This window comes from Camarhynchus parvulus, chromosome 2 (genome assembly GCF_901933205.1).
Source record: "Camarhynchus parvulus chromosome 2, STF_HiC, whole genome shotgun sequence".
Lineage (NCBI taxonomy): Eukaryota > Metazoa > Chordata > Aves > Passeriformes > Thraupidae > Camarhynchus > Camarhynchus parvulus.
Genome location: NC_044572.1, coordinates 99,143,410 through 99,170,535, shown reverse-complemented (window position 1 = coordinate 99,170,535; position 27,126 = coordinate 99,143,410). Strand labels below are relative to the sequence as shown.

The 27,126-nt window shown below is 38.9% G+C and overlaps 1 protein-coding gene across 1 annotated transcript in view; it reads right to left on the bottom strand.

The window, feature by feature from the left end:
- Positions 1-27,126, bottom strand: part of SPIRE1 (spire type actin nucleation factor 1) — a 128,029-nt gene that overhangs the window by 25,048 nt on the left and 75,855 nt on the right. Inside the window, 5 exon segments of the mRNA XM_030944194.1 lie at positions 6,129-6,258; positions 6,632-6,718; positions 13,174-13,338; positions 14,841-14,924; positions 24,816-24,941. Coding sequence (XP_030800054.1) covers positions 6,129-6,258; positions 6,632-6,718; positions 13,174-13,338; positions 14,841-14,924; positions 24,816-24,941 — 592 coding nt within the window.

The following is a 27,126-nucleotide window of genomic DNA, read 5'->3' as shown; positions in this document are numbered from 1 at the left end:
CATCGCAGGCAGCATGAATAATAGAAACCTGCACCCGTCCTTTAGCACTTAGCAGGAAACACTTCTCTTTTTCAGCTGGTTTGTGGGGTTTTTGTGACAGCAATTCCATCAAGCAGAGTGCAATGAAAGCAGTGAAAAAGCAAGTGTGTGCAAGCAGTGATGAAAGCACAGTACAGCCTCTCTGCCTCTAAAAGAATGAAAAAAGTAAAAGCACGCAAAGCAACAGCATCCAAAATTACTGCTTATCTGCTTACTATCAATATCCCAACCCATCTAATTCACTTGTACTGCTCATCTGGTGTCTCACATCTACCTAACTGGAATGTTTTAATCATGCTGAATTTATTTCTAAGGACACTTTATCAGATCACTCAGTCACGCCATATGATGCTACTTGCTGAGAACCACATGACTTGCAAAACCAAAACCAATCACATTTGGGAGATGGATAAAGAAACCAGGAAGAGTTCTTCAGTGGTCAGTCAAAACCAGCAAATCCAAGTACAGTACAGATTTTTAAAGCTACTTCTTCAAAATAAAAATATTATGGTTATGAATGAATGGATTACAAAATATTGTTTGGATTTAAACAAATGAGGATATCTCAGAATTCTTGGAAATGAAAGGCAAAAGAAGAAGCCGACAGACACACATAGAAAGACAGATCTGAACATTTCCCTTTAGCTGGTCACTGGCATATTCAGTTTTATATTTTTAAAACCAGAACTTTTGGCACATCTGAAAGCAGCAATACTTTTTGAAACCGTAAGTTTGCCTGTTTATGCTTCTATCTGAGGCCCTGGGGACCCTGCAGCTTTCAGGGGAGTAAAATATGATGCCATGTACATATGTAATGTGAATCCCAGCAGACAGCTGTAGTAGCTGCACCACACACCACGAGTGTAAGGTTTCACAAAAACGCTCGAGTTGCATTAACAGCTTGTCACCACCTCTGACAGCAGCGCCTGCTCCTTCCTCCCTTCCACCCCTGCTCATCAGCTGCCCTCCTCAGCCAGCTCTCTGATCATCTGATCAGATAGCAGGCAGCCTTCAATCACTAAAAGAGCAGAAGAACAACCTGGTAAAAATATTAAAAATATTTGTGCCTGGGTTCCAGGAGTTTAACATGGTCCTCCTGTGAATAAATGAGCAGGACTGACACAGAGAAGTGGGAGCATCACATGCTTAGAGGGGAGCCTGGGGAGGAAGGGAGCAGTGAGAGTCCCTCCTCCCCTCTCAACAGTGGCAAGCTGTTTCCTTGGCTCACGTTAGAATAGGGAGCCATGTTCACAGATATGTCACTTGTGAACTGTGTTCCTATATTACATAAATGCTGCATTTTTTAGGTTATAGGAATAAAAAACTATGTGGTCTTTATTATGTGGTCTTTCTAGCTCACAATATGCCAGCATTTCAGTCAGATGATGCCTTTCTGTGGGGAAAATAACCAGATGAGGCTAAAGGATGCATGGAAAAACGGAGGATGTGAACTCTGCTGAAGTCCTAGATGAGATGTTTCTATCTGTAACCCAGAGGAAGGAGGGGAGGTGGTACAAAGAGCATGGATTTATTTGGAGACTTTTTTGAGAGTCACCTAGGGGAAATTTGATAAGAGCTAGCTATTTCTTCTGCCAACAAACCTTTGAGGCTGATGTTGAATATTTCCAGCATCAATGATGGAAATTTTGGGCCTGATCATCCTGGAATGTTGGTGTATAATGAGGAAGGAATGAATTATTTTCTGGCTACTAGGCTATCTGACATGCAGTATCCAAAGGGCAACAGGTTCATACAGCTGCTGCATGTCCTAACTAATGGCTCACCAGAGGAAACCTGAAAACTTAGATAGTTGATGAAAGGTCACCTTTTGGATCCTCTGTACCAGCTATTACCAGCAAACCTTATTTTTCTAACAAGTAAAGAAGGAAGGTTTAGCCTTTTTGTTGGTGAATGTCTTTAATTTTATACCTCACAAAGCTTTCACCATAAAGACACTGTAGAACTGACAGTTTCTTTCTAGATCAATATACATAGGTATATTTAATTGAATCTAGAAAGGTAGATGAGGTCAAAGCTAGTTTTAGGATCCTGGTGAGAATTGAAGTACTGCAAAAGATGGTCTAGTCAAAAAGTCAGTGCAAAGACACAGAAGTCAGATTTATCAAGAAATAAATCAGACTTGAAGGTGATGCTGAACTCTGCAATCATTTTAAGAGTCTGGAATAGCTCTCAAAATAATCTTATTTTGTTTATTAATTTAAGCAGAATTGCAGCATTCTGGTGTGAATACACTCTGTATTTCAGGTGAAATGCAGATGTTTCCTGTACCTAGGCATCCTTTTATGGCGAGGGAAATGTAAGTATTAATAAGTAATTTTTCTAATTCTTTTATTTTCACTGACCATATCTTGGAAGAATCCCTTCAAGTTTCTTTCTTAGATGGGAATTCAACAAACAGATGGAACAAATTTCACAATAAGCACAACAACCACATCAGGTGGTGCAGCACATTTTACCTGACAAGTCAAAACTGTAAGACATGCTAAGTGGCCGTATTGCTGTAAAAAAAGAAACAAACACAACAAAAAAAGAAAATGATTCAGCTCTTAGAAAAGCAGAGAGATAACACAAACAAAATATTAACTCCACTTGAGACATTTTGGACTCTCTTGCTTAAATCCAAAATGTGTCAGACATATGACAAAAAAAACAAAATCTGAAAACTACAGTAGCATAAACAGGACTTGCAAACAGAGCAATTATATTACCAGGAAATTAAGATTTTTGCAATTCAATACATCAAATATCAAAACAACAGACAAATATCTAAAAAATTTAATACTTTAAAATAAAATCACCACAAAAGAGAAACAGGAAAAAGGGAAAGAGTAAGAGAAAGAGAGAGAGAGAGAGGAGAGAAAGAGCTGGAAAAAAATTGAAAGCACAAAGCCACATTTCACACAAGTTTCAGTGACCTGAAAAAAAGATATTTCTAATTTTTTTAAGCATAATCTCCAATGATTATAATTAAACTAATAAAGAGAGACACCCAAGCTAAGCTTGCACAGTAGAGCAATCCTCCTTGAAGAGGATGGAAAAAAAGGCCAACAAAATCTGATTTGTGCTGATTCCTGTTCTTTTTAAAAACCTTAGGTCCACTTAGCCTTTAAAATCCATCCATAATATTATTCCCTTCTTCCTGGGCCTCTGATGATTTTATTGTCAGATAAGAAAGTGGTCAGATGTTCTTCACTTCTGTAAAAAATTATCCATATTTCTAATTAAACAGTGTATTCAGGAAGCAGACCCTCAAAATATTCTTCAACTGAAAACAAAATTTCAGTGCACTAATTCAGATAAGCAGGCCAAGCCCAATGGCAAGAATGTGCAAAAATGCATCAAAATTGAAATCAGCTTATGTGTCTTACTTGACAGGTGATCAGCCTGCAAGCTGGTAGAAAGGGCCTGTCAGACATACACACCACTGCCCTAAAAGATGTTAATAAAAAGGTGGTACTGGGACAAGTTTTGCTCATGAGAATAATTTAAAGTGCTGCATGCAGTAGGTGGTTGACTCAGAGCTAAATCTGGGAGTCAGGGAGTTTTTTCTGTATTCATTAACTAGAAATTATGCATAGGTAATAGCTACAGTAACAGTACCAAAATTCCTGTCTCTACTTAGCATAAAGGCACATACTTCTTAAAGCAGAAGGGTGTTTAGGATGCTGAGACATTGATAAAAACTGCACATGAAACAAAGTTTTCTCCAAGCTCCATTAGCTCCACTTGCCTGAGTCACAAACCCATGGTTTTAATTAAAAGCACGTGTACCTCAAGGCTGTGCTTGTCTCCATGGCTTACACTGATGATTTCATGGGGTCATTTGAAAGCTCACTCCAACTCCTCTACTCAAACCTCTCCCTTTGTGAGCACAGTTCAACCCCCTTTCCAAAGAAGATTTAGACTGAGACTGGCCAGGGTAGAGAAGATCTTACCTGTGCCACGTGTGGTGCAGAGAGAGGGACAGAGCCTGTGGCTGCTGGGGAACACATGCCATAGGTACAGAGCCTTATCAGACATGAGGAACTGCAAGAGTACAGCCCCCACTCGCCCCAACAGCCAAGTGTAGTTGTGCTCTTGACTGTATAAACTGAGCAAAAAGGAGTTTGGGACATGTGAAACATGTCTGGGACATGTGAAACACACTTTATGCTCCTGAATACGTCACTGTAATATGCTATTTTTTTTCTCCTTTTTTAACAGCAACAAATATTTCTGTCCAGATGGTGCAAGTGCCCCACATGGTGTTTCTACTTAGATTTATAATCCTTAAACCTCATTACCTTACATGTTGTTACACTAAATTACATTCAGTGGTCATTTAAACTGTATGGCAGATCTATTTGTGCCACACTGAATGCCATTAATGTTGCTCTGTTCCCAAACTTCACAAGCACATTCTTTTTTAAAAGGAATTTAAGGTGTAACAATCATTCCAATTGTGAGAAAGAATGAAACCTCTTATGTCAACATAAGGAAAATTATCTTAAAGGCCTTTGGTCTTTTTAGTTCTTCATGCCAGCAACTAATATATACTTGGAAAAAAGCTTGCATGCATCCACTTCTACACCTCCGTTAATGTGGCATTTAATCCAGTCCATTCACTGGACTTAAGAGGAATTACCCCAGCTCCAAAACACAAAAATTTAATGCTCTAACAAAAAGGGAAGAATAAGTGGAAGACAGGTATCCCTCATTGAAGGCAATGCCTTGAAATCAGTCCAGAAGTCCTAAGCTGTAGTGGTTCAGAATTGAACATCAGTTTTAGAAACTATTTGCTAACTGGGTTTGATGCCATATATCAGTTGGAAATTGTAAAGATTTATTAGATCAGGTTTGCTGCCCCTGAGACAACACGGTAGTTCCCAGATGGACAAAATATAAAACACTGAAACTGAATGTTTGAAAGAAAAGTAAGGAGTCATTCCACATTTCTACAAGCTTCCTACATTTGGAAAAAAGTCTAGGCCTGTGAGAAATGTTAATTGATACAGCAAACATAAACTGAATCCAAACCAGAAACTGGAAGGCCCAAAAAACCAATATTTGAAGCATTGTTCTTTTACAAATGCAAGCAAGCATTCCCCAAACTCCATCAAGCACTTCAAAAACAATGCAACAAAGCAAGACTGATGGAATTGTTTTTCTCCAGAGACAACGGGTTGTCACAATCCACTTGAATCTGGACCAGTGCCTTTAGGCACATGTGGCAAGTACAAATATCTTTCAAAAAGCAGTGACAGAGAGTACTGTCGTACGTGGATTTTTGACAGTTTTCAGCCATTAGATTCAGCCACATTTGCTCTTTAAAAATTCAGCTACTTTAGTTTTTCTGATACAGATAAATACAGTACCCTTAAAGCAATCTAAGTCACTATGTAGGCCTGTATTTGTCATGCTTTTGCCATCAGAACCACTGAACTAATAATGCAAACGGGTGACTGCTGCATCGCATAGTATTTGCATCATTCCGTAGTGGTTTGCTGAAAATACACTGCAGGAATGAAATGCTTTGCAGTGCAAGTCTGAATTGTTTTCCCATGAAAAGACCTACAAACACATTTTCCATAACTTGGAAAATGAAGCAAAGATTTAGATTCAATATAAATGCAACAGATTCAGTAAACAAAATAAAAGCTGATTTTAAATTAAAATAAATAAGTTGATGATGCTAACAACAGGAAACAAAGAGAATAAATTAATTAAAAATCAACATGTAAAGAATACTTGCAGATAGTCAAGGTATACTGCACTAGAGACAAACAATACCTGTTCCATTCTCAGCAAATCTAACATAAACTGTCATGTGCAACAAGCAATACAATATCATTCCATTTATGTAAAACACTAAAAACTTGCATAGAATTATGGTAAACCATTCCGTTTCATATTTTAAAATATAACTAAGCACAAAGATTGCACAGCCCTAGAAAAGCCTGTGGGCTATTTTTTTTTCTGAAGGAGTAATTTATCTTTGGTGACATCTGCACAGATGTGGCTAAAATTGCTGCTTCCTATGTGGGAAGTTTTCTGTGGATGCTGCAGGTAAAAACTGGCCAGGTGCTTACCCAGCCTGCTTCGCCTTATCTCATCAGGGGAGACTGGACGTAACTTCCTCTCTGCCTTGATCTCCTCCAGGATCCTCTCATGGAGGCTGCGGGGCCGTGGCGGGGTTGGTTTCAGTTTCCTTGCCGAGGCCTTGGGATACAGAGATAATCATATTTACATTAAAAAGTGCATCCTTGAAAGTAGATTTCACACTTTTTTGGAAAAAAATGTGGAATGCTGTGATATGATTTTATATATACTCAATTTCAAACCTCAGCATAAATTGAAAGAGGATTTTATGCATCGTGGTTCCCTAGGGATAAAGGGCTGCGGGCAATAACAGCTGTTAATTGAGATGTGCAGCATATTACACATTGTTCTTTTAAGGGATCCTGTTCTTTGTACAAAATACAATATTTTTGAAAGCCCTGGCAGAAAATACTATGTTTAGATTTTTGCTGAAACCAAACATGCTTTGAAAAGCCACTGTTTTGTAAGGAATGAAGGCCACTGGATTACGTACAGGATTTAATGGAGGTCGCGATCGGATGAAATCCAGGATTATTTCATGGGCACTCTTTTTTAATCGAGGTGGGATGTCACCATTGACCTGGAAAGGAGAAAGTGAAATATATATTGCTGTGTTTCACATTTGTATTCATGCAGATGAGATCACTGAAAACTCACAACAACCCTGACAGAGCTGCAGTGTTCTGACACCTGCACCAGACATAAAACCCCACCAGTCCTGAGTGGAGCAACAATCCATATGCAGAGCACAGGCAAGCAAAAAAAAAAGGTACTTAGCAGCTTTTCAGTTTTGCTGATGGCTGCAAAATAACTCCAACTGCAGCAGCTTTAAGCAGCAATATTGAGGATTTTGAAGTAATGAAATCAAACATCAAGGCTGCAATTGTGTCTATCGGAGAAGCAGGCTTCCTCACTGTAAATCACATATTTCTGTAGCAGAGGGGCTGGGTGAGGGTTGTTTGCTTTTTTTGTTCAGTTTTCTCCAGAAACACTTAGACATTTAGATGTAAGACCACATACAAGACATCACAGGAAAGAATCACCAATTCACTATATGTAAAGAATTTAAAGAAGGCAATGGAAGTTTTCATATCATATGAAGAATGTATAAATTGTAAGCTGGGAATTAGTGCATGGATTTGCTTTAAAAAACCCCCACCTGTCAGGTTCAGTTGTCACAGAGCACGGTGCCCAAGCATACTGTCAGGGACAAGAGATCATCCTTTGTCATATATATCCTTCTGCTACCTCCTCTTACTGCACAGTAGCTGGCCATCAGCCCTGTCCTCCAATTTGACAGAAATTTCCATGTCACTATATCGTTTAGACCAAGTATTCCATATTTCAGACTTCTTTTTCCTTTTTTAAGGGTCAGTTGCCTCTTTTTGTTTTTTGTGAGACTCTATTCATACAAATTCTGTAGCCAGAAAATCTATGTAAAGACACATATCTGGTTTGCCAAATAACATTCCCTTTTGCTAACCAGAAGGACTGCTGCTAACACAAAAAGGGGTTTAAATGCCCATAAGGTCACCTGGATATGATCCCTAATTGAACTTCACCAATGCCAAGCAGCTTCCATACAAGCTCTGCTCACCTCAGGCATGCCCTGTGTTCAGGCTGAGGCTGAGTGACAGCCTCCTTGAGAAGATTCATCCCTTGTCCTCTAAAAAATCAGATGCAGAGTCCCTCCTGGGGAACATTTAATTGCTTTCCTGAGGACTCTTGCTGGAGATATCCTAACCCAGACACGCTCCAAACTCTATTTGTTCCACCCTCCTTAGCTTCCTTAGAGTGAATTTCATGTTGCTTGGCAAAGAATTCCAAGCTGCTAAACTCTGCAACATGCATCACCTTCTTAAAAATAGTGCAGAAAAATTAAAATGGAAAAGGTTTATACTAAACCATGATTTGACATTTCCTGATAAGGAGAATACTATTTTAAGGGATGTGATTGATTTCTTCTGTTCAAAGACTGAGCAGTTTTTTGAGGCCAGCATGCCCTGGAAGATTGTTAATGAAATGAGAACTCTCTTCCCCTGAGCTACTGTTCATCAGATGTCAAAGTTGACGGCTGAAGTTGAGAATTATTACCATCAGAACAGCCGTTTTGTAAACTGATAATCTCTGTTGGAGCCTTGGGGAACAACCCTCTGTGTGACAATAGTCAATAAATAATACATGGCTCTGAGCCTTTCACCTCCAGGGCGCTCTAGGCCCTGACTTAATGCCACCAGGGTATAATTAGTATCAGTATTACCATCTGATTGGAAAAAGAGAAATGTAGGATTTGCTTAAGTGATTTTCCACAGGATACATGGGGAGCTGGTGGCCAAGCAAGTGGATGCTTTGCAGCCAAGAAGCCAAGAGCAGGAGTATCAGTGGCAGAACCCACCTTTTTGTACTTTGCACCCAAACAAGATACTGACATGAAAGATACTGCAGGGAAACTTCTATCCTCTCTGTTCAGACTAAATTTATTTATTTACTCAAAGTAACTCTCTCTGTAGTGAGCAACTTCAAATGCATCCTTTATTTCTATTTAATTAAAATTCATGGCTCTTGATTAAAGTCTCAATCAAAGACATTGCAGAGATGCAGCCATGACACCCAGGCTGCAGGGGGAAAAAAACACCAAGCAAAAAGTTTGGTTGGTTTTTTTTTTTCCACTCCACATAACAGGCTGTCCCCAACTACAAGCCAGTATTTGAATAAATACCTCAAAACACAGTAGAACTACCCTAAACCTTCATGTATGTAAAACAGTTTTTGTACAGCAGTATGCATTAAAACAAACAGTGTGAAGAAAGCTTAACCAATTATTATAAAAATCAAACATAAATGTAGAGATCTAACCACCCAATGCACAGAAAAATTAGCATGTCATCATCTACCAACAACCTGCTACCATCACATTTTAATATATAAATATAGATTTGCAATTAAAAAAATAATGGCAAATGGTACTTAGTCACCTCTGGCTGAAGCTCAAAGGTTTAAAAATGGTGATCCCAAGCAAGAAGTACATTGCTGATAACTTTCACAAAAAATAACATCACCTATCATTGACACTCAATTATCTTAGCCATTTATCTGTTCAGCTATAAAAAGTGTCAGCAATAAATAGGAGAGTGCTATCTTTAAATAACAGTCAAGGGGAAACTGATATTGTTTTGTACTATCTAGAAATTTTCATTTAAAAGGAAATTGCATGGGCACTGAAACAGAGGGGACACACTACATCATTTCTGGAAGAGCTCACAATAAAGTTCAGTGGTGAATTAAATTATTTTAAGTAGATATCTATTTACCACCTTGCATTATGCAGACAGTATAGTGTTTTAGTTAACACAGTTGTTACACTATTTTGACACCCCACAGCAAGCTGAAGCAGCAATGTCCAGGAATAAAGTGCTCTGGTATTTCCCATCATGAGGCACTGTACTCACACTGCTGTTCCTGCACATCTATTGCAGAAACAAGTTTATGATACCACATGGTAACCAGAGCCCCTCCTCTGAATATCCCAAAGCATGACTAGGAACTGCAATGTTCCCTGCTCCGCCTAGGATGACTTCTACACTTCTGTAGAAACATGTGATGAAGGTGTAAAATGAAAAGCACAGTTCCCCTGCTGAAAGCAACTCACCACAACCAAGTCAGACTTGTGTGTAAGGGGACAACAAACTCTATAATGTCCAGCTGGATAAAGTGGTCAAAGTCCTTTGCACAGCAAAGCTCACATTCTCTATGTCCTGCTTGAAGCATATGAACTCATGCTTATGAAAATACTGCCTGTGCACAGCTGTCACTGCAATCAACCTAAGTACTCTAAGATGATAGATACTGCAAAGAAGTAAATGAAAAAAAAAACCCAAAACCAAACAATCAAAACAAAAAAAAACCCCCATGCCACAGGATTCTCAGCTTAGACATTCAAATACTGGATATTTTTGATAACAATGGCTTCAACCTGTATGTTTAAATTCCCCTTCTGCAACATGGCCAATATCACTGCATGACAAGTACTTGTGAAGAGCTCAAATATGATAACAAGAGTGATCTTACCTACAAAGAGTGTAACTGTTATGGAACATAATGCTGAGTTTGGATAAGGCATAAAAGTACCTGGCAGGCATGTACTGAGCAGGTAACACAAGAGACATCAGCTACTGCTCAATAAGCACTGCTCAAGAAATACAGTGAATGGTGCATAGCTTGGAGGGAGGTGGAGACGGACAGAAAGCAGAGCTAATTGTGAAGCACAATTTAACTGAAATTAAAAGCTAGCTCAACACATATAAATAATAAAGAAAAATTAAACCTAAAAGAGTAATTTAATTCTTACATTTCTTAATTTCCAGGTGTTGCCTCTACCAATGACCACAGCTTTTAGCTTTTGTGGGAGTGGGTGCTCCATAGGTGAGGAAAGCTATGAAATCTCTCTAAGGTAGATACTCAAAGTTTATAAAATTCCAGAATGAAAGTTATCTTGCTCCCACAACAATTTCAGCCTCAGGATAGAAAGATGACAAATCTGAATTTATTTTCAGATGTACTGAAATAGAAATGCCAACGTCACCGAAACAAATGAAACCAGTTATTTACCAAAAGCCCAGAATCTGACATTTTACATCTTCAAAACATTTTGAATATTTGCACTATAACAATGGGTGAGAACAGGAAGCTCCAGTTACTGCTGTCTGTTAGCACAACAGTCTGCAACACTAAAATATGGCTTAACAGGAACATCTGTTCCTTCCTTAATTTCTATGCAGAACACTGAGCAGTCAGCGACACATCAAGCTACTCTTTTAAATACAGCATCACATTAATAAAAAGAACAGTAAAGATTTCATGTTGCTTTTCATTTATTTAAAGAAATTACTTATTACTTTGGAAATTTACTTAACCTCTTGGTATCATTAGTAGGATACATGTCCTCACAAGCTACCAAGTCTAAAACAGCCACCCATAAATTTAAAGCAAAAATTACTTTTAATACAAATTTTGCTGAACATCCATTTTGAATGATAGAAAGAAACATAATCCATCTTTCCTAGATTGCCTTAAAATTCAGATTTTGGATCCTTTTCTCCTCCTCTCAAGAACCACAAGGCTTTCTGCTGATGGGAATCCATACAATCAACTTCAACCTGTGATAGCCAGTTAGAAGATGCATCTATGCAATCTAACTAAACTTCTGTAATTCTGTGTGAATCCTTCAGGCTCCACACGTTCCATGTCAAGCTGCACTCTTATTGTTGAACATGCTTTGCACAATCTTTAAGCAGACCCTGCAGCAGAATCCAAGCTACTGAGTTTAAGGTTTCCAGTAAGAAAGAAGTGATTTTTCTAACACAGTGTCATCAGCACTTGTCAGACTAAGCCAGCAACTGCATCACAGACAGCCCTACAGGTACTGCACCTGCAGCTGATTGCAATCACATTTATTCCCAGAGTTCACTTTGGACACTCTATCTAGAAGACAAGACAGCAGGCCAAAAATAGCTGCTTCCAGGGATTTTGTACAGAGCTGGAGTTTGGATAAGCAGAGCAGCAGCTGTGCCCCCAAGATGTACCACATAATGAAGGAAATCTCTTCTGAAGAGGCAGGAGCTTGCTTAGCAGCAGCTGAATTAAAAGCTGGTCTGACAAAAGCAAAATTAGATGACCCAGGGGTTCCCACTCAAGCAAAACTACTGTTCTGATTGCATACAGTAACTGAGGTCCTGAGGGGACCGGTCCTCTTTTGCAGAGGGCAGTAGGAACACTTAGCACAGTTCCCTGAATTGTTAGGGGAAAGACAGACATCCTTACCTTGGGTATGCATTTTACCCTACTGATTTAACATTTAAGCAACATCTGCAGCAGAAAATAAATACAATCAGATAGGCTAAATCCAGATCTCGATTAGGAAAGTATTTTCAGTTCAAACATAAAAAGCATTTATACAACACACTTTCTGCCTCTCTCATCTGTTTTCCTCACTCTCACCTTCCCCTCTGATTTTTTTTGGTGGAATCACAGCTCTGTCACTGTGTGAAGATTTGTCAGGAAAGTAAATACATCTGAGTACTGAATGTTCTAAGACAATGCTTCCATTGTAACTAATGACAGGTGAAGATAAGTAAGTGTAAGGTATAAATATTGATGTTGACCAAATACATGCCCTTGACAAAGGGATTTACAATGTCCTACCAGGGATAAGGCACCCTTTAGATCAGTTCCTAGACAATGAGGAAGAAGATCTTAATATTGAAAAAAATATAACCCAAAAGGACAGAAAGAACAGGGAGACACCAGTAAATGGGGTCTGATAAAAAGAGTGCCTCAAGTCAATTTCACAAGCACCTTTATGAGGATCTAGGGAGAGGAGACCCATGAACATTCTCTAGCTTGCCATGGTATACTGTCTTAATTTGAAAGCAACAAGAAAATATGATGAAAATAACTGAGCTCAACGTCTACAAATGGAAGATTTAATTTTTTTTAACATGGACTATTCCTTGAAAATTTGTAACAGATCATGGTAAAGTAAGTTTACAAACACTATGATACAGGCAGTTTTCAACCACTGCAGGCTTTCCTTTCCCATCACAGTATCATTCATGGCAGCACTTTACATTCTGGAATTCCAAAAACTATGATGTAGCTCAAGATAAATGTACTGCCAATAAGAAAAGTCTAAAACAATCTCTCATTGGAAAGCATGACAGGACTTCTGAGATGACTCTAAAGTGATCACAAACCCAATACAAGTGACTTGTTCAAGCTTATGATAGGTAGGCATGTCTTTCAGAATTTTAAATGCCTGCCACATGGAAAACAAAGTACACTACTTGTGTTGGTTTCATGCTCTCTCCCTCAATGCACTGCACAAATTTATGATGCCATATAAACCCCACGAACATTAGTATCTATAAGAAACAATAATTTCAAGATTCTCAGAAGGGAAAAAAAAGACAAAAAGAAGATAAAAAAAGGAAAATAACATTTCAGGTTTGAAAAACTCCAGTGATTCTCTTGACTTACCATGACCTTCCTTAAGGTATAGCGCTTGGACCTGATGTCATCCATCAGCATCTCATAGGGTGTGAGCTGATATTCTATGGGCAGTGGGTTGTACTGACGCTCTTGGACTTTCTTCAGTTTAACCCCATTCCGTAAATCTCTCATCACCTGCACCCAAAAACGGGCCTGAAGACAAAAGACACAGACATTTTACTGCATACCTTACCTTTGAATACCATCTCATATTAAAACAAAGTTTCCTTCCAGGACACCACCAAATATTTACAGCTGTACTATTTTATTTTTAACACATCAACCAAGTCCCATTTTATTTTATATAAGCTTATTTTTAACACTCATGATCATAACAAAACTTTGTTGCAACTCAGCAGGACTGCTGGGTCTCACCTCAAGTATGGAAAGAGGATCTGAAATTCTCATACCTTACATCTAAATTCCCACTTCAAGTATACTGCAAGCACATAATCAAAGTTTATAGACTTACAGCTAATACTGTGTGAATTAAGACAGTGATTGAATCTGAAATTTTGTTACCCAGGACTCTCCTGTAAAATTTTCTCAAAAGTTGTGCTTCAAATGGAAATTTTGGAATGGACTCCCAAGTCCTAAGATTTTGCAATAGAAAAACTCCTTTTGCTCTGCCTGCAAGAGCACCTCATACTAACACCTCCCTCTCTTTTTCTGTGAAGCAGAATGGCTGGAGAGAAGAAAGAACAGGTGGTGGAGTGAAGATTGGAAATTAAAATCAAGCATCTTTTAAGAACCTTGTAATATTCCTCTATGAACTGGCAAGAACAGTAGCTAGACAATAAAGTTATTTCCTGCTTGAGAGTTTCCCTGCTGCCTTTTTCTTTCATCACTGGAGAAATTCAGCTGATGGCTCTGTCTACTGCCTGACTGCCCCTCTGAAGGGCAGTCAGCATGGTACCTGTCTAAATGTCCAGTCTGCAAAATGCAAAAGCTTCTCCATGAAAACAGCCTAAGGAAAAATATATTACTTAGATACAAAATATATTACTTAGATACTTGTACTGTTTTATCTGTCTGCAAAGGGAAGTTGGGATTTCATTTAGTTCTAACTTGTAGTGGGTTACTATTAATACATATACTAGAAAAATCCAGAGACTGATTTGAGCACAGTATCATGGAATGGTTTGGGTAGAAAATACCTTAAAGCTCATTTAGTTCCAGCCCCCCTGCACTGGGCAGGGACACCTTTCACTAGGCTGCTGAAACCTGCTCCTGTGCTTCACCACCCCCATTGTAAAGAATTTCTCCTAATATCTAATCTAAACCTCTTTCAGTTTAAAGCCATTCCATCTTATCCTGTCACTAAATGTCCTTGTAAAAAGTCCCTCTCCAGCTCCCTTGGAGGCTTCCTTTAAGTACTGGAAGGCTGCTTTAAGATCTCCCTGGAGCCTTCTCTGGGCTGAACAACCCCAACTCTCAGCCTGTTTCCGTAGGAGAGGTGCTTCAGCCCTCTGAGCATCTTTTTGGTGTCTCTGGACTCAATCCAACAGGTCCACATGATTCTTATGTTGGGAACTACAGACACTATTTCAGGTGGGGTCTCATCAGGGCAGAGGTAATAATGCCTTAGTTAAGCTTTATAAAGAAAAATAAAATGCCACTAGTGATGCTGAATCACTATTCCATTGTTCTCTCACCCAGTCAGCATTTTTCAGTTCATCAAGATCCGTGCTGGAATCATCACTGGCCTCTTTGTCCATTTCCTGAATCTTCTTCAGGTTCTGCCAATGAAAAGGAAATGAGTGAATAAATGAACAGTGGCATTAACTCTCAGGTAAAACTGAAGCTTGATTTTTAATCTCTTGTATCATGTTGTTTGGGTATTCTGCTGAATGTTTTATGACTTGAATAGCAATACTGTAAAAGTAACTTGAAACACTATTTGAATATATTTCTTTTCCTTGGAAAGTTAACCTTAAATGCTGGGAACAAATGTTAGGTTTTGAGTATGAAAGTACTTCAGATAATAACATGCTGGAGGAAAAAATACACATTAAAATGTTTATATCCCTAAATTTTTATATGCACAGAAAAAATCCTTGACTACCTATCAGGTCTGTTAAACTACAACACAGAAAATGTTACCAGCTTGATAAGGATCCATTCATACCAAAATTAATGCTTGTTGAATTCAAGGCAGCTCATTTTTGTAGAAGGAGAAAAAACTATGAGAAACACTGAATAGTGACAGAATTGCATATATACAAATTATAATTAATTAGTCTGTATAACATGAATATAGATTCTGAAATATCCATAATAAAATCATGTGAGGAAGAGAAACTGATCTTTCAAAGATGAAAACTGCTGCTTATTAACAAGATCAGATCATGCAAATATGGAAAAGATGGAGTGCAAATGGCCAAAAAAAAAGCTTTCATACCAACAAGAATATGAAAAACAATTAAAAGTTACAGCAGACCAAAGAACAGGCAAACTTGAACACAGAAGGCTGTGGCTTTACACAAATTTTCTTATACACATCAACACCTGTTTATTCAAAAGGCTTTTGCTTTTTTTGTTTACTTCTGTATTGAAATGTTTTGGAATCAGCAGTACAAGCAATTTTTCAGTAATCCACTTCACTTTTATGGAGAGTTTTCCAGGAAATCTTTAACAATGTTTAATTAGATCAATTTTCTAAGTACTCACTAATATATCTGAAATGGATATTTAAGTCCTCTACTAAAAACTTTTTTTATTTTTATGAGACAAAAGCAACAGGTCAGAGATCTGACAGATGTATTTACCAAAAGTATTTCCATCTTTTAAGCACTTATGCTCTTCTTTTAATGGAACTAAACAATCAGTCTCAATACAGCTTCTGAGCTTTCCAGAAAAAGTAAAAATAAGCATACTCTTAAAAACTCTTTTTTTCCTGGAGGTAGTTCCTAAACTGCCAACATTTCAGTGTAAGAAATGGAAGTGCTGGAAGAGTGCTTAACTTGCCCATTCAAGAGTGCAAGCATCTACCAGACCTGGCTGCAGAGATAGGACATGTGAGTCAGCTACCACAGAGGTTTTGGAAAGAGACCAGATGGGTTCTTTATTGTCTTATTTATGTAAGGAGCACAATTGCTTTAGTATCAAAGAAGAAAGATTACCATTGCTCTATCAAAATAAAATACATCATTTACAAGGAGACTCCAAAAAAGCATAAATCACCCACAGTTAACAAAAGCAGATCCATCATGAGACAACGTGGGAACATTTTGGCATGACTTGCAGCATCACAACAGGATACCCAACTGGAAAAGAATTCTTTACGGAAACTTCTGCTGGCCCTGGCACTGTGGTCAGTCTGACACTTACAGGCAATTGCCCTTTCCAAGGGAAAAACAGAAACATGGAAAGAATGGGTAACATAAAGGCCTTGCTCATGTGTACTCTGCTATGCAGGGTTTCTTCTTTTCGGTATCATACAGTTGGAGTAATAATTTCAAATGCAGTTAAATGAACTGTAAATTACTTTCTTTCTTGCAAACTGCTAACATCTACTGGTAAACTGCAAAATAAAAGATTTTATACTTTTCCCCTTATCTCTTTGTAATCAAAAAAATAACTTCAGTAAATGGGCTCACAACTGTCAGATCTGCTCCTCCTTCCCATACTGGAAGGTAAACTTTAATTTTTAAAAAAATTAACGTGTTCCAGCTGCTTAACCTGTATTTCAGCTATTCAAAAAGACTGGTGACAACCAGCCATCTCAGCAACCAGGTTCCCTACCATACAGTTTATGGAGCTGGTTTATGCCCAAAGGCTGATGCTTTAGACTGACATAAATATTTAAGGTAGGAGAGATTACCACTTGTTTTTCTTAACAGCAGAAAATAAGAAGAGGAACAAACCCACCCTGAGCAGCTGAAAGACCTTCCAAATAAGGCAACCATCTAATTAGTTTCTCTGGAACATAGCTAGAGGGGCAGCTCCTACCCAAAACAGCACAGGTGTAAGTGACGCTGGCTACCATGCACCAGAGAGCTGCAGGAGCAAAACTTGCCAGCCAAGAGATGAAGTGCCTCCAAGTGAGCTGGTACAAGCACAAGCTGCTGCCAAAGCTGGGCTTCTTTCACTCCCCATCCCTGTGCTGAGTGCTTGGCTGCAGCCCTGCAACTGCAGACACCCCCTTTGTAGGGATAGTTCATTCCCTTCCCTGGCACCTGGCTCTGGCACTTAAATGCACCTCACCATGCAATCAGTAGGGAAGAGTAGGAGATAAAGGAATTTCCATCATTATAGAACTAGCAAAGCTTTGGAAGAAACCAGCAAGTGCTCTATGCTTGCAGGAAGTGTTTAGGAAGGCTTCTTTAGCTCTTCTACACCTGTCAGGTGCTGCTTGGGAAGGAATAAATTCACTCTGACAAATGATTATATTTAAACTTGTAGACTAAATGGAACATTAGGGTTTCCCTCCAGCATCCTCAGCCAGCATCAATGGGTTTCTGCCTCTGTTCCAACCATAAATAATAGAAACCAACATTTAAAATATAATAGACCCTTTGTGAGAATTCAGCTGTGTTCCAAAACCTGCAAGTAACCTCAGCTGCTGCTGCTGCAGCCACTTGCACTTACCCTTGGGACAATGGCTTAAGAAAAGCTATTACAGTACAACAAATACATAGCCTAAATGGATTTCCATTCCAGAAGGCAGAAACGTCTTAAAAGGGTTTTTCTAAATGATCCCAGAACCTCAGACCCAATTCACCTATTACAGCCTGGGCATTCATTCAGGCAATAAGGGTTGGATGTGTAGGAAATTACTGTTTCAAGAGCTTTTGCTTTTTTAAAAAACCTTTACAGCATTTGACCATTTTTTCAAAAGACTGCATTTTGTGGCAAAAGCCAGTAATAAAAATATCAAATGTCTTCAAACCTCTTGCTGTACTATTAAAAGCAGGCAGCTGATTTGCTGCTGCTGTGTGGCCCACATTTGAGATGTGCTCTTCTGTGCTGAGTGACAGATGGGAATTTATGTAAGACTCTTGTCAGTACAGTGTCAAAGACTCCCTTCCAAAAAATGCTTTCTAAAAACACGATGCTTTAATGAATGTGGTATTCTAGGGAATCCGGACCTGGACTCTGACTTTCACCAACTGCAGAGCACAGTCTACTGCAGCTCCCAGTTCATACTCTAAATTAGGAGTCACTTTTTCACTGATTAAATTGATTTTTACACTGCTATCTGTGAAACTAGTAAAACATTCTTGCATATCTAGGTTCAATTTAAAAATACATAACATTCACATATGTGAAAAACTCCTTTTATATACCTTCAGCTATTCAACATGGGCTTCAAATTCTAAGGGCTTAGGCAGTAGCATTTCTCTAGGTCTTTGAAAATACTCAAACCCCATTTAATTCATTCTGGGAATAAGATCAGTTAAATCAGTCCCTGAAAACCTCGAGCAGATAGCAGACAAAGTTCTTCATGTACAGAGATATGGGCTGACACACTTTGCTCAGCTCTGGAGGGGGCAATAGTCACCATGCTGCTCAACGTAACTGTGCAAGGAGAGGCAAAAACCCAAACCAAGGGCACGTAACACTGATTGAGTGACAGCAGCTGCATCACACAAGAAAATCAAACCCTCCCCTGCCCAAGACAAACCAGCAGTATTTTCCTTTTTTAAAGGTCCTAAATTGAAGGATCAAACTGATCTGAATGGAGCCACAAGACTGATGAGAACACAGCTGCAAAAGTGGAGTCACTGGAGACTTGGAAGTGTAGGCAAAAGTGAAGTTATGTTTGTGAACTGATTTGTTTCTACAGCTGTGCTCTCTGAAAATCCAAGCAGCAGAGTATTTGACAACTTAATACAGTCACAAGACTTTTGAGCACAACTTGGCTAATGACTCTATTTCCAAAATAAGTTAGCCATTAACATTGTTTAGGTACCTATTAACTACCTCCATTATCATATTTTGTACAAATAATACAGCAGTATAGCCACCTGACCTTTTTCATTAGCTCTTTTGCAACTGAATCTTCATATGGCGTGAAGTTAGGAATAAGAGAAAGGAACAATTTCATTTCATGCATGTCCTTAATTAGAATTTGTATGTTTCCATTTCATACAGATTGGATTGAAATATATCCAGGCAGACTGAAAGAATTATGTCAGAAACAGAAAGGACAGAAATGCAAGGCAATGTTTTAAAAGAACAGTACAAAGATGACAGATTGGGAGCTTTCTCTATTTTCTACCAAGAGCCTAATTACAAGGCACACTGTGGATAATGAAATTATGGATGAGTTTTTGATGAGCATGGATTTTCACTGCAATTAGAGATGTAGGCAATTATAAAAATATACAGTCTTAATTAGTTTTGGAAGGAATACTAATTTTGATGCTCTAGGGTGTACATCAATCTCTAAAACTTTTTGAGGTACAAGTCAAACCTACTGCAACAGATCTGCCTACTGGACACTCATCTCCTATGCTGGCCAGCATCACAGGTGTTTTCTAGCACCACCTGTGCCAGGTGAGGAGTTTATCACCCACAGGTCTACATCCCACATGCCAGTATCTCCTTTAGTGATACCACCCACAGAGTCACAAAGTGTTTGAGAGTGGAAGAGTTCTCTGGAAGGCAGCTGGTCCAAGTTAAAGCGGGGCCACCCAGAGCCAATTGTCCAGCATCATGTCCCGACAGCTTTTGAATATCTCCAAGGACAGAGAATCCACAGCCTCCCCAGAAAATCTTTGTCACCTTCACAGTAAAAACAGTATTTCTGGCTGTTCAGAGGAACCTCTTGAGTTTCAGTTTGTGTCCCCTGCCTCTGGCCCTGTCACTGAGCATCACTGAAAAGAGCCTGATGCTGTTGCTTTTGCACTCTCCCCTCAGGTATTGAGAGACACTGATTAGATCCCCCTGAGACTTCTCATTTCCAGACTCAACAGCCCTGGGTCTCTCTGCCTTTCCTCACAGGAGAGCTGTTTCAGTTCTTCATCATGTTCCTGGCTCTTCTCTGGACTCTCTCCATGGCGTCAATGTCTCTCCTGTACTGGGGAGCCTACAGCTGGACCCAGCACTGCAGCTGTGGCCTCACCAGTGCTGAGCAGAGGGGGAGGATCACCTCCCTTGACCTGGAGGCAGCATTCCTCCTACTGCAGCCTGAGACAACGTAAGGTTTCTTTGCAGCAAGGGCACTTTGCTGGTTTGCTCAGCCATGAAGTGCACGTGGAACATTAACTCCAGGGGAAGGCAAGATTGGGCAGTAACAGGGAGCCAGAGGAGGACTAGGGCAGATATTCCTTGAAAAAAGCAGGTTCACGATGTGGATACAGGTCTGGTGAATCCCCTGTCTCATCCAGAGCACCAATTTTGCATTCCTTTGCTTGCATAGTCTCTTCCTGTCTCTCTCAGTCACACTCAATGCCATTTCTGAGCAATGTGTGTAACCTTTTCAGATACTTCACAGCAGGAACATTTGCTCTATCTCATGGACATCGCTTATTTGTGCCTACAGCTCTGTCTACGGCCAGATACCACCAAAGGTTATGTCAATGACTTTTGGACAATTCTGAAAAAGATGGATCTTTTCTTTTACATGGGTCAATTTTTAGCAGATATTCAAATCACCTTGCTCCTGCCATACATGGGTGCATTTCCTTCACCTTGTAGGCCACTTTCCCCCCAAAACAATTAAAAAAAAGAAAAAGGAAAAAAAAAGGAAAAAAAAGGAGAGAATCCCTTTCTGTGGGATTTTCTTACTGCAATTTTGAAAGCTCACTTCTTGACAAGAAAAACAAGCTGTACTCTCTCTTCATTATCAGCTGTAAAACCTTAAACAGCAGGTCACAGGTATTAGGATGTCTTGGCCCATCAGAAGACCGCTCCTGGATACGAAGCAGATGGTACCCAGGGTGAGTCTGCAGCAAGGGCACCTTTCACAGACCCTGAGCAGCATGTAGGTGCTGCCAGCAAGCTGGAAAATACCCCAGTAAACTTGCTAAAAAACTTCACTTTGCAAAAAGAAAACTTTTAGTTGTTTACTTTTTTAAACTACTGCAACAGCACTATCACATCTTTCTCAACTCTGCTTATCCTGTGCATCCACGACATGAAACATTTCACACTTTTCAAGAATGGATGTACCATCTCCCTGTCTGCAAGTCAACTTTGCTGCTGACCTTTCATACACAGGGAATCAGACTGGAAATAATCATATGGCATGAATTATGTGACAAAGTGCCTTAAACATTCTATTTGACATCCATTGAGATGATGTGAACAGCTCACTCATCACTTCATCATCACTGATTAACACACTCACCCAAATTCATGCAGTCCAGCCCTTTGTGAATCTATGCTCTATTTGTTATATGACAGATGATGACTGGGGAACAGGTAACTCCTCAGTATATTTATTAGTATTACAACACATTACAACCTATAAACCTACCCCTCCTACCAGCCACTCTATCCCTCTTGAAATCCTGGACTTTCAAAGTCCTGCTAAGTTTTTATAGGGCCAAATTGAAAACAGCATGCAGCAATATTTTTTCCCTGACTCTTTCACAATTTATTTCCCATCTAAACCTGTTCTAGGCTGCAGCATAATATAGGTCAGATTTACTTCACTCCAAGCAAGTGAATTTTTACTGATAAAAATTGTCCCTCTTCCACGACAGTGAAGCTGCCTATTTAAGCATTTACTGACCAAAAAATATGAACCTCATATACCTGGGAAAGATACCCAGATGCCACTCAGTGGCCCCAGAAGGAATTGAAGTAATTTCAAAGTCATTTTTATCCACAGGAAAGTTACTTTGAATAATTCCAGAGGATTCTTTCCCTTTTTTGGTGTTTTTAGTTTAATTTTGATCTCACATCCAGAACTACATCTACATCTGAGGGAATCTAAAGGATAATCTCCAAATTAGGCTGTTATTTTTTGAAACAAACTAAAAATTTAAAATTCCTGGCATTTTTAGTGTCAAACCCACAATATTACACAGTATATATTTTTTTTTAATTGGAACTGATGTATGTAACTTGGTTATTTTCCCCCAGTTCTCTGCCAAAGCAATCACCACGAATCCATGACAACAAAATTTCTTTACTGAAGTATTCAGTGTTCATCTCCTTTATATCCATGACTTGTATGACAACAACAAAAGGAAAAGAAAAAAGGAATTCACCAGAAGAGTATTTAACTGTACTCCTCATGACTTAAGATTCTGCTGTGTGTTTGCAAGACAGAAGAGCATGTAAACAATAGCACAGCTTTTACTGGCACAAACGTAGCGTGATCATATGATCCCTGCTTGCCTCAAGTATAGACTATAAAGGTCACTTTAAAATGGTGCAACAAGATTTACAGCGTTCCACCTCATATTTTCTTCATACCTATTTTTTATTTTGTACACTGTATTATTTTCAAAATTAAATACCTTCCAAATCTATACTTAGATAAAAGCTATGACCAAGGACCAAGCATATCATAAACCCAAAGTATTCCGATTCCAAAAGCTGCTACCAAGATCATTTTCTTGGTAATTTCTTACATGCCTACTGAGGGACTGACCCAGAGTAAAATGAAATCAAAAGGTCAAAATTCTGGTCCTGGTTAGGTGCAGCAATAAAAGTCTTACTGATTCAGTAGGGCCAAAATTCCATCCACAAGGATTACTTCCTTTGACCTAAATGTGCTCTGAATCAATGCCTAATAGTCTGTGAGAGGCAAATGGCTTCTTTCATTTGGGATTAACTCATAGTATTCTCTAGGGTGTGTTCAGATGTTGTTGGGTTTTTATGCCCAATGATAAGGTGATTAAGTAATTTGCAAATTCAAAATGCCTTTCCACTTTTAAAAATATTTTTTAAACTATTTTTGTTGAGACATTATTTTAAATGGTTATAGGCCACAATATTTTATTTTAACATTGACAACAAAGATGCCCTATTACTGCTGACTGTGGCCAAGGTGTTTGAGAACTATTGGAAAATTAATTCCTCTCTGAGCAGAGAGAAGAGCTCTGAAGGGTGCTATCTTTGAGCCTCAACATGGACTTTGCAACAGCAGTTGAGTGAGGTGTTTCCAGCGCAGGTCCCTCAGTTAATATATCCAGTAGTCAAAAGCCAAGATGTGAAATTAATGATGTCAAGGTTTGGGAGACATCTTTAGCATGGAGACTTTGTATCCTGGCTGCTTCCTGTATCAGGGACATTGGATGCAGATGTCCCATAACACAGGCACTTCAGAAAACAAGTGGCTCTTTAGCCATGCTGACATTGCCAAAATTATCCTTGTATGACACTGCTTTAGTTTAAAAATTGCTTTCAGTTTGAATAGGACTAGAGAAGAAGCAGAGATGCAATGTGATCCTGTGCAGCAGAAAAACATCTCAGAAGGATTCTCCCTCCTGGATTATGCATCTCACTCAGGAAGGAAAGAGCAGCAGCCCCTTATGTCTCTGAGTAGTTTGCATCTTCCACCATCAATATGATAAAAGATCTCTTGTACTCATCTGAGGCTCATCTGACCTTTAATGAGCTGACTCAGCTCATTAACCTGATAAGGACTAACTCCTTTACTTTTTGTTTGGCTTGATATTTACTACATTTGTTCCCTAGAACCAGAAGAAGGAAAACAGTGGGAGTACATGTGTGTGGGTGGAACAGCTCTGCCTTTTTCAGCAGCAAAATTTTTAGGTCAGCCTGTAAAATCTTATCCTGCTTTTCAAAGGTACTGTAGATCTTGACTTACAAAAGAAAAGAAAATCCTTCAGGGATTTATTAAGGGAAAAAAATTATGAAAGCATTGCTACTTGACAAGTTTGCTTTGGTGAAGAAACCAGCTTTGAGAAATTAGTTTCCCTTCCTGCCCTTCCCCTCACCCACCAGTTTTCCAATGTTACCAGCACCCAGACTGTTTTAATACAATTGTTCACGGGGCCACTCTGCAGGCCAGATCACTGAAACTATCTGCAGTAAACATCAACCTTAAAATCACTCTTCAGCCAGACCCGATAATTGCAATGGTTCACAGGATGGCCTTTCAGCCAACAATAACAGCCAAACAAGCAGTGAACATAAGCATTGTGACCTGAAGGGGAAATTTTTCTATTTTTAAAGCTGGCTCTGCTGTGAAACCAATGTGACAGACAACAAACCAATCATACAGCAAAAGGTAAGAGAAGCTGCTGACTGGGGACAAAATATATGAGCAAGAAGAATCTCAGCTAATTCTCAGCAAAGAGAATTCCCTCATGGGAAGAAGCTGAGGAAGAACAGGCAGAGCTCTGATACTTCATAACATCCCCAAAACACCTGAGAAGAGTTTAGACTCATATTGCATACATGCATGCAGGAATGGGTACATGTATCCAATGTGTTACCCTCCAAGAAAATATTCTGCTTTACTCCCAAATAGACTCATCACAATTAATAAAAAATTCTGATACATGTAAATGGTTACAGACCAAAATTAAAAAAAAAACAACAAAAAAACAACAAGCTCAGCTGAAGGATTACACTCCCTGAAAACTACAGATCATCTCCTCAAGCATCTGACAGTCCCTATTGGCTGGGTACAGAAGTGACTTTGTAAACCAAATTCACATGGTGATGAGCTCAAAAGCAGAAAACCTTTTCAGACTGCTTACCTCTTTTGCACTTTTAATTTTGGCCAGGAAAGTGTAGAGCTCCATTGTTTCAGCAAACAGAGCCCGACACACAGCTTGGTAGTGGTTGGGCGCCTCCGATCGCGTTGGCAGGTGGGCAGCACACAGCTAGGGAGAAAAATAAATAACAGGATCAAAACAATCCCCATGGCTTTCATTAATGAAAGAGCATCACATAACATGAAAGTAAATGCAACCAAACATCAAGGGCACAAGCATCCATGAGACATTTAAGTTTAGTCAGGAATTGGTGTGTATTTCCTAAACCTTCTGTTCCCATTTGTTTTATGAGAAGAGTACTATGGGAATGGTAAGGGGACTGGTAGACCATGTTCTAGAAAACCAAGACACTGCCTTTTCATAACCAAAAAAAAAAAAAAAAAAAGAGGGGGACAGACAATATAATTCAACATAATTGTCATAATTGTGAAAACAAGCCATCTTGCAGTAGCAAAATTTGGGAAAACATACTTAATTCAAACCAGCTTTAACAGTAAGTGTTAGATATGCTTACACACATGGAAGAGAAATGTATCCCTACTGGTTTATGAAAGGATGGAAGGTGAAGTGGAAGGAAAGGAAAAAAGTACAAGTGTAATCATCAAGCTGAAACTGATCAGATTTATTTCAAGCAGCACAAAGATTTTAAAAATCAGCAACAGCTATGGAAGCACAGGCTTATTGCTTTACCTCAGACATTCATGAACATTTTCAAACACAGGCATAGCTAATGCAAAGGAACCCTACAGGTGTTTCCATACATGCTAAACTTGTCAAACTCTAAAAGCCTATTCAAATCACTAAGAATTATTCAGTTACTGATGAACAGTCAGCCCAGCATTGCTTCTAGAGCAAAACATGCAGCTCCTGTTTCCAACAAGAGAAGTTTCACTGAAACCAGCCTTTACATTTCAAACAGAGAACCTGAATGGTTTGAGTGACATCCAGCTTCATAGACATACCATTTACATGGAAATATTGGCTGAAAACAGACAGAATAAAATAACATCTGTAATTTTTTTTCCTAAACACTTTTAAATTTTAAAAATCCCAAAGCTGAAACTTGAGTATGGACAGCCATATACTGGTATATATGTAAAAATAAAGTCTTAACCAAGGCCATAAAATTGGTCTTGTTTATGTGGTTCTATTGAAATTATTTTTTATTTATATATAGCTACATTCAGATCTCCAGAACTAAAGCTTGAGACAAAAGCCTCTTTAGCAGAAGAGCCCTTAATTAGCCTAGTGGCATACTTGTCTAAATCTCTCCTGTTATTTCAGTGAACACTGTGGTTATGAGGGGCATGATGCATGTAAAGCTCAGGCTGCTTTTCCATATTGCTTTCCATTTGATTTAAATCCACACTGCCACTAAAAGGTGCGGTCCTGTGGCCTCCAGCTGTAGGAATCCACAGATACCCTCCTGCTGGCACGGGAGTTCATGCCCTAACTCAGCGCATTACTCACCCTGACAAAAATCAACAATGTGAAGGAAGTGGAGCAGGAGACAATTACTGTTCATGGCATGGACACACTCCCAGAAGTGAAAGCAAAAAGGAGCAAGGAGAATGTGCTGCCAGGGTGGGAGAAGGGAGGAAGGGCTGAAGAGATTTAGACTGCCTCAATCTCATTGACAAGTTGCTCTCTGAGGCCATAGGCCCCTTGCTATCTTTTATTTCTTCCCATTAGAATAACAATACAGAGCTCAGTGGTCAGACTTGGTCAGATCCTTTGATAAACCTTTACAAGCACAACTATGTACCCCTATGTATTTATCTCCTTTTAGTTGTAAAAATGAATACACATACAGAAAGTTTATATATGTGTGTGTATATTTTTATTCCTTCCTATATATTTTCCTTCCACATAGGAAATGCAAGGCAGCCATGTTCATGAAATTGCCCTTGATCCCTGCACTTCAAAATTTATGCTGTTTTACAGTGGATGGCCAAAATTTTCTTACACTCCTCAAATTTATTTCTGGATAATCACAAGAACATAGTTGATATATGTCTCCATTTTTGTCCCCACCCCTCCCAACTCCCTGCTTTTTTTCCTTTTTTTCCTCTTTTTTTTTTCCTTTTCTTTTTTCCTTTTTTTTTAATAAATTGGATCATCTCCTTGGCAGATAAAGGGAGAAAAACCCAAACAGATGCACGCCTAATGTGTGCAATAGTGATAGCACATACCAAAAAGATAGAATCTACTAAGCATTTCCCTTAATGAAAATGTTAGAACATTAGACCAGTTCTGAGTATGGTTGTGCTCTTTTTTCTCTATAGTGAATCAT